The 14,952-nt window shown below is 35.3% G+C and overlaps 1 protein-coding gene across 4 annotated transcripts in view; it reads right to left on the bottom strand.

Annotated features, from left to right (window-relative positions):
- Positions 1-14,952, bottom strand: part of NCAPG (non-SMC condensin I complex subunit G) — a 32,849-nt gene that overhangs the window by 13,914 nt on the left and 3,983 nt on the right. For 2 of the 4 annotated variants that reach the window (XM_054485849.2, XM_063663552.1), the window contains exons 4-12: positions 14,525-14,670; positions 14,165-14,249; positions 12,083-12,275; positions 11,448-11,597; positions 6,432-6,572; positions 5,784-5,907; positions 4,510-4,599; positions 4,000-4,185; positions 1,242-1,352 (exon numbers count right to left, since the gene is read on the bottom strand). In XM_054485849.2, coding sequence (XP_054341824.1) covers positions 1,242-1,352; positions 4,000-4,185; positions 4,510-4,599; positions 5,784-5,907; positions 6,432-6,572; positions 11,448-11,597; positions 12,083-12,275; positions 14,165-14,249; positions 14,525-14,670 — 1,226 coding nt within the window. The remainder of the gene's footprint in view (positions 1-1,241; positions 1,353-3,999; positions 4,186-4,509; positions 4,600-5,783; positions 5,908-6,431; positions 6,573-11,447; positions 11,598-12,082; positions 12,276-14,164; positions 14,250-14,524; positions 14,671-14,952) is intronic. The other 2 variants (XM_054485850.2, XM_063663553.1) reach the window with 1 other exon arrangement.

Below are 14,952 nucleotides of genomic sequence, written 5' to 3'. Positions count from 1 at the left end.
CTAAATCTTTAACCAGATTTTTATACATTTAAAATCATTATGATCATTCAATTTTGTGCTTATTCTTCACATAACACAGTATATCCTTTCCCACATATATACAGTCTTCGTATTTACTACTTCAATTTTGTAGGACCAGACATAAAATACCCAAGCACAAATTAAGCATCACTTTTCACTAAAGATAACTGCTTTTCTAAAAATAAAGCTAAATTCTAATGGTTGAGTACAAAACAGTATTTCTCCAGAAGCTCTAAACTATTAAAATTGGTTTTCTTTACTACATTCAGGAACTCATGACAACCCAAGGAATTAGACTTCAGATTACATTCATTGGCTATTTCTCACTAATACCAAGTAAATATAGTTTTGAGAGACTTCTTTAAGAACCTGGCTACATACAGAATTTGCTTTGAGTGAGTAGTACTATCAAAAACAACAACAACAAAACAGTGCACTAATACTGTAGCCATTAGCCTCATGTGGCTACTGAACACCTGAAATGTGACTAGTCCAGTTTAAGATGTGCTATAAGACTTAGTATGCAAAACAGAATGTAAAACATTGCAACAGTTTTAATAGTGAGTAAATAATGAAATGATTAATATTTTGGATATATTGGATATATCCAAATAATACAGTTGGATATATTCAATATACTAAAATTATCCTTTTTTTTTTTAAAGTGGCTTTAAAAAAAAAAGCCACTTTTTTTAATGTGGCTACTAAAAAATGTAAAGTTACATATGGTTTGCACTATATTCCTTATCAGAAAGTAATGTTCTAGTCTTACAGTACTTGTGTGCCTATGGGAATTACCTACAAAGGGTTATTTTAAAAGCCCTCTAAATATAATAAATAAATTCCTTTCCCAGGGCATAAAATGTGATTGTCTCAGTCTCATTACACAGCACGATTCCAGTACTTAAATATTCCTGGTATGTTTCAGTATCTCCTCTCTTACTATTCAAAAAATGAAGATATTCTGTATCTCTTTCCAGTATAAAATCATTTTTTCAAATATTTAAAAGACTGTAACTTATATATCAGGTCCTTTACAGACATTATCTTATTTAATCCTCACAATATGAAGTAGCTGCTATATATATATATTTTATCATTTATACTTATCAGATATTTAAGACAGTAATCTTTTCATTATTTTGATTTCTAAAGAACACATCACTTACAAAATAAGAAAGGAGGGGACTAAAATAAAGCCCAAGAGGCCATCAACATACCAAAGATTCAATGATTCCATTCATAGTTGCACTTAAGCCTGTTGAAATGGACATCTGCTTCAACAGTTCATAGCATAAAATAAGACATTTCTGCAATGTTTCAGCATCATTCTAAAATGAAGACAAAATATTCAGCATTAGTAATATCTTCTCCCCATCCCTTAAATGTTTGCTTTCTCAGGGCTTTGTGTAGGGCATATTGTCACTTTCTATAGACTCTGTAGGTGATCTTACAGCTATCACACAGATAGTAAATAGTGGAGGCAGGATTTTAAAATTGACAACTTCAGCCAGGCGCAACGACTCACGCCTGTAATCCTAGCACTTTGGAAGGCCAAGGCAGGTAGATCACTTGAGGCCAGGAATTTGGGACCAGCCTGGTCAACATGGCAAAACTTCATCTCTACTAAAAACACAAAAATTAGTGTGGTGGTGCACACCTGTGGTCCCAGCTACTTGGGAGGCCGAGGCACAAGAATGGCTTGAACACGGGTGGCGGAGGTTGCAGTGAGCTGAGATCATGGCACTGCACTCCAGCCTGGGTGACAGAGGGAGACGCTGTCTCAAAAAAAAAAAAAAGTCTAATCATCATCATGCCTAATTATCACTTCAAAAAAAAAAAACCTGACAACCTCGTTTATCATCTATGAGCTAGCCCAGCTATTTTCTAAGTTTCAGATTCATATATACAACTGCTAAAAGACATTTCCTCTTGGATGTTCCACAGTCTTCTCAAACTCAACATATCCAAAAGGGAACTCATCATTACACAAATCTCTCCTCTTTCTTGTTCTCTATCTTCATACTGTCATCACCATCTACCCAGTTGTCTAAACCAAAAGACCTAAGATACATTCCTGACTCCCTTTTCTCCCTGTTACTAATTTCTAAATACCTCTCAAGTTCATCACTACTTTCCAAATCCACTATCATTATCTTGTTCAGACTACCATCATCTGTAAGTCTCCCAACCCTACTGTAAGTCTCCCAACTATTATGCCTGTCTAAGCTTTTACTACTCTCCAATCCATTTCCTAAACAACAGTGATCTGCGACGTAAGACTTACCTAACCACTTAAAATACTAGTGGTTCACCACAATCCTTAGAATACAAAATTTTTAATATTGCTTACACAAAGCCTTACATGACCTAGCCCTTAATTTTTCCCCAGATTTTTCTCCTGCCTCTCCCCATCAATTCTCTAGTCACACGGACCTGAAGTTTTAAAACATAACAGGCATTAACTTCTGGACCATCACAGATGTTGCTCCATCTGTCTACAACATTCCCTCCATAATTCATTGAGGAGAGACAGCACAGAGTGAGTTAAAAGCACAAGTCTAGAGCCACTTTTTGGGTTTAAATCCTGCCTCCACCATTTACTATCTGTGTGATTTTGGGCAAGTTACTTGCCCTTTGTAAAGTGAAGATGATAATAGTACCAATCTCATAGGCCTATAGGAAGAAAAGAATGAATTCACATTTGTGAAGTAATTAATGCTGTGACTACCACAGAAAAAGTATCCTCTGACTGTTAGATTATATAATTATTTTTATTCTAATCTTAGGATAAAACATGTCTTCCTCTGGGGAAGCCAACAATACTCTACCAGCATTAGATACTTCTCCATAAAACCTCTATACTTCCCTGACCATAGCATTTATTATGCTCTGTTGTAGTTGCATTTTAACAGATTTGTAGCCCTCGAACAGGACAAATAGACACATAAATGGTCAAAGGAAGTCAAGTTAAACAGATGATATTAACCATGATAGACTACTTTTGCTAATTTTATAATCTTGACCTAAAGTTTGTCATTTTTCAGATGATATTTTCAGTTTTTGCTTTAAATTTACTTTCCAAATTTAATAGCCTATAATGGCCCACAGACTTCGTCAAATAAAAGAAGCCACCAGCTATCAAAATAAAATTCAGACATACTCTCTGGGAAGGTGGGTGTTGGAGTTGGGATGATTATGGCTAAAGAGATCAGAAACATAACTCATGAAACTCTCTATATAAAAGAGTCTCCTATTTAGGATTCTTTTTATGAGAATAATCAGCACGTCCCAAAAGTACAACAATAAATTATGTTCATTACAAAAGACAAGATCCCAAAATAAAGTTAATATCAAATATTAATTGATACCTACCTTATGTTTACATATTTATCATTTGTTGTAAGATAGAATGGTATCAATACCATTAACAAAAAATTTCTTTCAAAAAAAGGAACTACTGAAAAGCAAGCTTTAAATGTTACTAGATATATAAGTTTAGTATTTCATTAAAAATAACAAAGCTGCTTAGCTTTTTCTAAAAACACAAAAGTAATTTAGCTTTAAAAAAATGCACGTTACCATAGAAATTATTTTGCTAGCAATAAAAAAGGTCATGGATCTTCCACAAATAAGAGGAAAATGGATGTATTTTCCTTTTTTAAACCATTCAAGACAAAAAAACAGAAAACTCAGATGTGAACCACTGGAAAGCTGGCTTCCCTGGTAAGAAAGACTTTGGATTCTAGAGATTAGCATGACAAGGAAGCAAATAAAGTCCTACCTCCAATAATTAAAGTTAATTAAGGCCTTTCAAAGTCCAAAAATAGAAACAGGGAAAAACTTTTTTCATTTTAATTCATGTCACTGTTATAAAGTGCTCAAAGTAAATATATTTTGGCAATTCTAGAAGTTAGAGAAAATAAGATTTAGTTGAGATGATTAATAACACCTGAGATTTAGTATGAAAAAAGTTACCTGTACCTTCTCTGTGTGGACTTCTTTAATTTCAAGCTGCTCTGTCTCTTTCAAAAGGTTTATTCTGGCATCTTCTAATGCTTTTATTTCTTCTTTTAATTCTGATGCCCGATTAAAATCCTGTAAGGTAATGCAATTTTCCAAAGCTTCTTTGGCTTCGATAAGCTTAACTTTTATTTCAGCCATCTAAGGGAAAATATAAATTGTTTCAACACTGAACAAAAACTGTTAATATGAATATCTGTAGCAACTCAGGAGTATTATTTAATATCTCAACTGTCCAGAATTTAATAAGTCAGGCATATGCAAACTTGTAGTTTTCCTGACACAGAGATGGGCATATCTCTGAGACTGACATATGTGGTAACATTTTAAATATTCTTATAGTTTAACAATTAAACAATAATTTGATTATGTGAGAAACATTTCAGAACTGCACAGCAAGAGGAAAGAATAGACTTGCCCAGCTACATTACACTCAAGCACTTCTTTCATTTAAAAGAGACTTACCTTGAGTTCTTTCTTTCTTACATCAGCTGGATCATTATTAACACCAACAGTAACAATGGGCGCCCGAATCTCTGAGATAATTTCTGTAACCTGTAAGTTAAGATTCAGAGTACATGCTTTAATATATGTTTGATATATCAGCAAATAGTATCAAAATTCTATATAAAACTCCAAGTAGTATCCACCATATATTGAATAATAGAGCAAAAACATACAGATAGAAATAGCACACATTCTGTTTGCTAGACAATTTTAGAAAAAAACAAAACAAAACAATACATCTGACTACAAAATGAAATTATTTGAATGGAAGGGAAATAGGCACACAGACATTGAAAGTAAATTATCCCTCATATAATGTTTGAAAAACAGAAAAACGAATTATGGTGCTTAAGATGAGACGCTATTAAATTCTCTGCCTAAAATCCTCAACCCTTCTCTTGTTCAGCTCTGTAGGAGTTAAACACAAAAAAATGGAATATCCTTTTATTCTTCCTTTGGGTAGACAATGCATAAATAATAATAGCATAAGGAAGGACTTTCCTTTCAGAACCACTTGTATATCGGAATTGGCTGATTAGGAAAAGGCTGCCTCCCAAATGAAAGTATTTAAGCAGATGCTGAGTAACAACTAAGTATGTTGTAGAAGGGGTGTATATATAAGGAGAGGATGGAAGAGATGACCTGTGAATTAACCTGCAACTGAAATTATATGATTTTTATGAAATAAGTGATACAGATCTGTCTTTTTTGGCTATGCCAGAAAAAAATAACACTGAAATAGTATTATAGTAAACAATTATTTCTGTATTTGTCAAGCAATGCAGAACAATACCTTTATGAACAATACCTTATTGAACAATGAAAGGTAGATTTCATTGCTATTCTTATTTGCAGACAAGTAAAACAGCAGAATAACTTGTCCAAAGCCACAAAGCCAGAAAGTGTCAGATGAGATTCTAAACCCTAGTATGTACAATTTGAGTAAGCTCTCAAAAACACTAGCACCCAGTGCCTCATGGACAAAACCATATCCCCACTTGTAACTTCCTACCAAACCTGCTCCATTTCAAACTGATTCAACAATAACAGTTACACTAAGAGGAAGAAGGTGATATTTTTCAAATATTCTGTGTACGTAAAAGATAGATAATGGTTTTAAGAAATTTTGAAACTCATTAAAGAGACAAACAAAAAGTTCTAAAGAGAAAATAAGACAGTATTCAGTGTCATTGACCAAAACCTCTTTATCAACAATGAGGAAAATTACTTACAATTTGTGTCCTCTTATTATCATCTATAATGATGTGGAGTAGTCTTTCAACAAGAAAAGAAACCAGGGATATTGGGATTGTGGGTAAAATAAGAATCTCCTGTAAAACAGCCAGCAGTTTTTTTCTGCAGTCAAAAAGAACTAATTTAAATATCATTATGACAAAACATGTTTTATCTCTAACATTCACCTACTCTGCAAACTTAATTACATTTGCCTCAGTTCTTTCACTTAGGTTTATCACTATAATAGGTACAAAAATCTGTATGTACAGACTTTAGGTCAAATATTCTCATTCCACACAAAAAAAAATTTTTTATAAAACACCCTATGATTTTTAATAAATCAACATGATAAAATGACAAAATACCAGAAATGATTAAACCTTTTAGAAAATGCTACTAGCCTTAATAAATCTAAACAGAAACTTTTAACCAAAAACTGCAATTTCATTGATTTATTCTGAGGAAATTGAACTAGAAATATAAATGTATGTGTATATATGGAAATATGTAGAAGGGAAAAGACAACTTTTTATACCACTTTAGAGAGCTAGGGTAAATATGTTTAGTTACATTGTAAAAGGACTATATTTCAATATAAGAAATTAGAAGGGCAAATTAGAATGAGTGTTAACATTTAGACATACCTTCCTCCTTCTTCACTGGTATCCAAAGACTTAATAATTAGAATCAGTTGTTGACCTACGAATTCTTTTGTCATCAAATTTCCAATATAGGAAAAATCACCTCTGTGTTCTTCATTAACAACTGGAATGCTCTGGATGTAACTAAAACAAGCAGAATTAATAAAGTAGAATCTGTTAAGAAACATCAAACAAGAGTTGATTCCCACCATTAGGTCAGAAAAGGGCCATTTTCAGGTCATATTCGTCGAAATACATATCTATGCCATGTAATTTGGTCTACAAACTCAGTTCTATGCCACCGTCATTAACTTTTGCAAACAAACTTATTGATGAATCAAAAGAATTTGAAAATGTATTTTCAATAATGACTCAAATTTTCTATGGGAAATTTTCAAAAGGTACATATTTATGTCTAACTGCTAACTTATTATTTCAATGTCACTAGCATTCTTCCAATTACAGATGGTCCCCAATTACAGGTGGTCCAACTTACAATTTTTCAACTTTAGGATGAGTTTATCTGAGAATTAAACTCATTTGACTTACGACGTAGCCCCACTGTAAGTCAAGAAGCATCTATCAAGTTCTGAATCCCTTGCCCAAAAATCCAATTAGTCATAAAGATCTAATCTTCAGCCGGGCACAGTGGCTCACACCTGTAATCCCAACACTTTGGGAGGCCGAGGCAGGTGCATCACAAGATCAGGAGTTCGAGACCAGCCTGGCCAAGATGGTGAAACCCCGTCTCTACTAAAAATACAAAAAAAAATTAGCCAGGCATGGTGGCTACTGTAATCCCAGCTACTCAGGAGGCTGAGGCAGAATTGCTTGAATCCAGGAGGCGGAGGTTGCAGTGAGCCAAGATCGCACCACTGCACTCTAGCCTGGGTGACAGAGCAAAACTCCATCTCAAAAAAAAAAAAAAAAAAAAAGATCTAATCTTCACCATGCCTAATTATCATTCTTTTATTTTAAAAAATTGTAACAATAATTAACACAAGTAATCCATGAACACAATTATCTTTTTTGAAAAAAATCAGAAAAATAGAAACAATTTCACAAATTTTTATTATTCTTTCTTAGGAACCTACTAATCTCTGTATACACCACCACCATCAGCTACCTTTTATTTTAACTTTTTATTCTTACTACAGACATCACCACCCAGACTAAAGCCCTTTATAATCCTCACCAAGAAGGCTGTATATTCAGTAGCCTCTGCTTTTTGTGTGGAATAAAAAAAGCTACTTAAAAGCAGAACTAAGAGTTTAAGCTTAGACAGCGAAGTGCCTTTAAGATGGAAGTAACATGAAAAACAAGCCCGATCAAAAATGTCGTTTAAAAAATGTCGCCGGGCACAGTGGCTCACACCTGTAATCCCAACACTTTGGGAGGCCGAGGCGGGAGGATCACTTGACATCAGGAGTTCAAGAAGAGCCTAACCAATATGGTGAAACCCCATCTCTACTAAAAATATAAAAACTAGCCAAATGTGGTAGCAGGCACCTGTAATCCCAGCTACTCAGGAGGCTGAGGCAGGAGAATTGCATGAACCTGGGAGGCAGAGGCTGCAGTAAGCCAAGATCACGCTACTGCACTCCAGCCTGGGCAACAAAGCAAGACTACATCTCCAAAAAAAAAAAAAAGTGGACAAAAACCAAGTTACAGAAATTGTGGTATAATGTATAATGAATGAGTATACTCTCACGTATTACACAGTGATGACGAAGAGTAAACAAAAGCTCATAAATTTCTGGCCACAAGATTAGGACTTTTAAGACATCAGCCACCCTTTGGGTTCTAGTAGGAAACTAAGGAAAACTACACTACCAATAACTATCAAAATCAACCAATCAGTAGAGTTACTCTTTTCTGACGGGCTAAAAGAAAACCTTCATTTATACTCATCTTTGTATCTCTCCCCACTTCTCCAGCCCAGCTTTAGCAAAATGCATAGCATCTTGACTGAGTTTTTTTTTTTAAGTAAATTCAAACAGTTGTTTAATTAATAGATTAAAAATCCTCAACTGCATAAATACAACTTAAAACTGACCCACCAATTTTAGTTACCATGAAATCCTAACCATTTGTAAAGACATTTATTATAATGAAGAGACCACTCAAGAAAGTATTTTAAAGTCTAAGAATTTATATTTAAGACGGCTTTCAACAAATTTTATTGTTGTCCCTTTTACTTACTCTAATTTGATAATCCTCATTTCTGCGTTTGCTCTTTAAGTGAGCACCTCGGTTAACCGAAATTGTTTCACATCAGAGTTCTCAGTCATTGAATCTACTGCCTAAAATATACAACATGCCTGAAAATATATTCCTGAGATTATCAGGAAACAATTTTTCAATTTAATTTTGTTTCTGTACTCAAGTATACTAATCCCATCTTGCCATGTTGCTCCAAAAAGACAGTCATTCTACTTTTTAGGTATTCTTTCAACAATCACTAAAATAAATTTCTGAAACTTTTCTTCTTTTTTTTGTTTTTTTTGAGACGGAGTCTCACTCTGTCGCCCAGGCTGGAGTGCAGTGGCGTGATCTCGGCTCACTGCAAGTTCCACCTCCCAGGTTCACGCTATTCTCCTACCTCAGCCTCCTGAGTAGCTAGGATTACAGGCGCCTGCCACCACGCCCCACTAATTTTTTTGTATTTTTAGTAGAGATGGGGTTTCATTATGTCGGCTAGGATGGTCTCGATCTCCTGACCTCGTGATCCACCGGCCTCAGCCTCCCAAAGTGCTGGGATTACAGACGTGAGCCACCGCACCCAGCCGAAAATTTTCCTCTTTAAAGGTGAAGAAAATAAGCCGATGAGGTTAAAGTTACTTATTTCAAAACTCAAAGACAGAGTGACAAAGGAAATGTTAATCCCTGACCTTTCAGAAGGGAGGAATCAAGCTTTTTACAAGTCACCTTCTGATGCTGTCCTTGAGGAAAACTCCTCCCCCTTTATGCTATTTAAATATTTAACATTTCCTCATATTTTCTTGTATTTTCACTACCTTCTATAAACATCTTTTATATTAATATATATTATTAAACTTTCCTTTTGGAAACATTTCAACATGGCCCAAACAGCATTATAATGAATTCCCTAATTAAATGTCAAAGTCTGAAATAATTAACATTAAAACGCTCATTAGACTCACACAGGTTCTTCATGATGTTAACATGGGCTTGAGCTATAGTTTCCCTATTGGCTCACATTTGAGATACTTATCCTAGATTTAGGATTTTTGCAGGGGAAATTTAGAGGCATGCACAGCTTTGCTGCCTAACTTTTATGTGAGATCATTTTAAACAAAAGCAGAGAACTGTTATTTCATACAGATAATTCAGGTCCATAATTCATATTATATGGAAGCTTTTTAAAAAAAAAATACATCAGGCTGGGCGCTGTGGCTCACGCCTGTAATCCCAGCACTTTGGGAGGCCAAGGCAGGCAGATCACGAGGTCAAGAGATCGAGACTATCCTGGCCAACATGGTGAAACCCCATCTCTACTAAAAATACAAAAATTAGCTGGGCATGGTGGCGCGTGCCTGCAGTCCCAGCTACTCAGGAGGCTGAGGCAAGAGAATAGCTTGAACCCGGGAGGCAGAGGATGCAGTGAGCCGAGATCGCACTATTGCACTCCAGCCTGGTGACAGAGCAAGACTCTGTCTCAAAAAAAAAAAAAAAAAAGCATAAAGTTAAAGTTAAAAACCTACATACCAACATCTATCAAAATATACATATATTATCCTTTGGTGTAGCAACTTATTTCTTGGAATTAACTCCCAAAAATCCCAAAGGTACCCAAAAATGTAAAGGAAATTTAACATACTTTTGCTTTTATCAGCGAAAAATGGAAACATCCTAAATGTCCATCAACAGAGGAATAAATTAAATGTTACCACCATACTATGGAATGATATGCTGTTAAGACTGTAACAGTATCTATTACATTATATATGCACCAATATATAATGATCTCAGGTATCAGTTAAAAAAAAAAAGTATATATACACTGGTATATTTTTAAAGAAACCTGTACTCAAAAAATGTATATAAATGCAGAGAAAGAGGTTTGAATATACACCCTATATTGTTTAGTTGCTAATTCTAAGGGTTGCTAGAATATACACTTAGTTGCTAATCAATGGGATTGAGGAAGTAGGAAATAAAAGGGGGAATTCCACATTTTTATTCCTTATACCTCTGTATTTGAATTTTGACAAGAATGCATTCATGTTTTTCTTGTATAATTTTAAAGTGAAATAAAGTAATCCAAATAATTTCTTAAGAGGTATAATTATGGTAATCCAAATTGTTTTTTAAAAAGGTATATTTTGAAAAAACTTTAAAACATGAAGCCAGATAGTAAGTTTTTAATAAATAAAACTGGCCACAAAGATCCACGCTGTGAATTGGAAAACAATGGTCTGTGCATCAAATGCAGCCTATTACCTGTTATATAGCTTGCAAGCTAAGACTATTTTAAATTTTTAACTGATCATTTTTTAAAATTTCTTATTTTGTTAATACATGAATATTAAAGTTCAACTATTTAGTGGCCATAAAAGTCAACAAAAGTTTTATTGAAAAACAGTTACTTACATTGTCTTTGGCTGCTTTTACAATACCATGGCAGAGTTGAGTCATTGTGACAGACGGTATATACGGACCACAGGACCCTAAGATATTTATTATCTGACACTTAACAGAAAATGTGCCAACCAATTTCAGAAATAATATATCATCATTATGAACTTTATGCAGAAATGGTCATAATCATATCTTAACAGTTTTGAAGAAATGATCCTAAACACAGTGACTTGCTCTTTCAGTATACAGACCAGCACAAGATATTCAAAAAGACTCGATGTATATAACTATCCCTACATGTACAAAAAAAGGATTTTTAACATATTCACAATTAAACATGACTTTGAGGAAGGGGACTGGGAGGTTGACACATGCAGCAACACAATCACTCTCCAAACTAAAAGAAAAAAAATTTACCTCAGTAAATAGTCTGCATATACTACAGGCTCTGGCAAAATCTGCTCTAAAAATTCTTCACCTTCATCTCCTTTTGATTTCAAATATTCACAAAGGGCACACCAATACAAAGCAATTTCAGGAGTTAATGTTTCCACTGGAATCAATTTCCTTCATTTAAAAGAAAGAGTGTAAGAGAAAGCATGATCTTTTTATCATTAAAAATTGAAGAGTACAAAAATGAGAATAATAAGATTTGCTTTAAAACCACTACACTATCCTTTTAATTACAGTCATTATATGTATCCACACAAAAAGGAATGAAGAAACTTACAACAAAAAAGAACCAAGTAAGCAAACATATACTGGGGGTGCATGTTGCTGGATTTTCTCATGGTAGGCTAATTCAAAAATCAAAGTAAGAAACTGAAGGGGGGAAAAGCATAGCTAAAGTAGATAGTCTACAATAAAGTTATGAGTTCTTACACCAGGAGGGGAAAAAGGAAGGATAAAAAGATATTCATCAGACTAAAAGAAAACAAGAGAGAGGTAAGATTAAAGGTATTAATATAATCTTAAGCTGTGGGAAGGAAAAAAACAAATTAATTGCATAAGTTAATCAGTATTACATTTCAAAGAATGAATCCTTTATGTACCTGCCATCATTGTTTTTACAGAGTCCCACCAGTTCACTGAGAGGAGTTATTGAAAACAAGGCATTGAGAACAGAGACGGCCACTTCAGAAGAATTTTCTACATCCAACCGATGAAGCAACTCTAAGATATTTCCTTCAGAGAACCGTAACCAGCCTTGAAGAAGATGCTTCTGCATAGCTTGTTTCACAGCATCTATTGAGTCATTTGAAACATAGGTGAACAAAGGCTCCCTCTAGCTTCCATCTCTTGTATTTTGTCTGTTTTAATTAACAAAGTCAGTATTTACAATAGAAATAGTAGAGGTTAAGATGCACAACTAAGCATACATATATTTTTTTTGAGACAGAATCTCGCTCTGTCACCAGGCTGGAGTGCAGTGGCGCGATCTTGGTTCACTGCAACCTCCACCTACCAGATTCAAGCGATTCTCCTGCCTCAGCCTCCCAAGTAGCTGGGACTACAGGCAAGCGCCACCATGCCCAGCTAATTTTTGTTTCACCATGTTGGCCAGGATGGTCTCAATCTCTTGACCTCATGATCCGCCCGCCTCGGCCTCCCAAAGTGCTGGGATTACAGGTGTGAGCCATAGTGCCCAGCCAACTAAGCATATTAAAGGAAAAAAAAAAAGAAGTACCGTGATACTGCAAAAGTCACTGTGATGGTCACTTACAAATAAAAATGGAAAAGGCTCAGCACCAAATACCACAGCCTACAGAAATATCTTTACATTCCTTCTCCCCTGGGTTCAGCAGGCTTCAGGTGTTAGCCCAGAATATGTAATAGCTATTATCTCACTTGTTATCTGATTTCATCGATTACACGATTGCTATTTGCAGTAGTGAACTATACAAGCACACGTCACTGAACGAACCTTAGTCTTAGCTTTTAAGGTCATCCTAGTAATTAGTCCTCTGACAATGTTTTCAAACTCAAGTCGGTTTTCTCACTACAGCACAATAGAGCCATCTTGGCCTTCTCATGAGAGTTAAAAATTTCAAAAAAATATCATTCCTATAAGCAGATTCTCTCAGGCTCCCCAACCCCTGGGCCACGGACTAGTACCAGTCTGTGGCCTGTTAGGAACCGCGCCGCACAGGAGGAGGTAAGCCGTGGTCTAACGAGCATTACCACCTGAGCTCTTCCTACTGTCAGATCAGCAGATGCATCTTAGGCGCAGGAACTCTATTGTGAACTGCACACATGAGATATCCAGGTTGCACATCCCTTATGAGAATCTAAGTAATGCCTGATGATTTGAGGTGGAACAGTTTCATCTGGAAACCATCCAACCCGCCCTCTGTGGAAAAACTGTCTTCCATGAAATCGATCCTTGGTGTCAAAAATGTTGGGGAACACTACTCTAACAGAAAAAAAAATAGGAAAATTATACTGGTCTGACCATTCCTAATTGTTGTTTCTGATACACAGAACACATTCATACCAAAGTATACACATAAGGAACAGCATTTTTCTTTTTTAAGGAAGAGAGAGAGGGCAAATAGATCTTTTCCTACTTCTGACATGAATTAGCTCTACAGACTTAAGTATTGTTTCCCCATCTGTAAAATACAGAAAGGGTGAAAGAAATAAGCTCTGCTCCTTCAAAATACCAAGATCTTGGCCAGACGCGGTGGCTCACGCCTGTAATCCCAACACTTTGGGAGGCCGAAGCAGGTGGATCACTTAAGGTCAGGAGTTCGAGACCAGTCTGGCCAACATGGTGAAATCCCATCTCTATAAAAATATAAAAATTAACCAGACATGGTCATGTTCACCCGTAATCCCAGCTGCTCAGGAGGCTGAGGCAGGAGAATCGCTTGAAACTAGAAGGCAGAGGTTGCAGTGAGCCAAGCTTGCACCACAGCACTCCAGTCTGGGTGATAGAGCGAGACTCCGTCTCAAAAATATATATATATCAAAATCTTTAGCCCTTTGTTTTCTATATAATACATCAAGATAAATTTCACCAGGTTCATGGAACTGGCAGGCTTACTTGACCTGATTTGACACTTGTTTCTTAAACCTTAAGTCTGACCTCAAAATCTACTAAAGTTTTGTATATATAAAGTTGTTTATCTTACCTGATCTGTCATTAAGACCTTGTTGAAGGAGCATTACTCTCTGAGCAATGGACATAGCTCTCATATGAACCTTTTCAGCTAAAACCTTAAAAATAATTTATAAAGATGGTCATTAACCTCAACACAATTTATAGATTTCATAAGAATGTCACCATCTTAGAAAATTACCCAGAATCTCCAAAAGAAATTAATACCTGGTAACACACTTAATACAGTAAGATTCTACCTAAATTACCTGTGTTCTCCATGAAACCTCAATTGAAGAAATTATTACATGCCAAGTATTTTTCAAAGGCACTTTAAGAAAATGGCTTCTTGTCCTTTAAGAATATGCCAACACAAGACATTGAACTTATTTACCTGATAAGCCAGCTTTCTGACAGCCTCTTTCACATCCTTAGTGCGCCCTACAATTTTTGGCAAAGTCTTTGCTGATGGTGCAATACATGATAACACTGCCCGTCTAACTTCTGGATTTGAATCATTTTCAATCAAAGTAGCATATGCTAAAAATAAAGCAATACATTTTAGTACTGAAGAAATTATTTATTTAACTTTAGTCATAAAATAACACACATTTTGATATTTTAAAATGCCTTTAATATGATAAAGATAGGCTGGGCACGATGACTAATGCCTATAACCAGCACTTCGGGAGGCCAAGGTAGGTGGAGAGCTTGAAGCCAAGAGTTCAAGACCAGCCTGAGCAATATAGCAAGACCCCTGTCTCTACAAAATAATTTTAAAATAAAAAATTAGCTAGGCACGGTAGTGGCGCTTCCAGTTAT

This window comes from Pongo pygmaeus, chromosome 3 (genome assembly GCF_028885625.2).
Source record: "Pongo pygmaeus isolate AG05252 chromosome 3, NHGRI_mPonPyg2-v2.0_pri, whole genome shotgun sequence".
NCBI classification, from domain to species: domain Eukaryota; kingdom Metazoa; phylum Chordata; class Mammalia; order Primates; family Hominidae; genus Pongo; species Pongo pygmaeus.
This window is presented reverse-complemented; position numbering and strand designations above follow the sequence as displayed.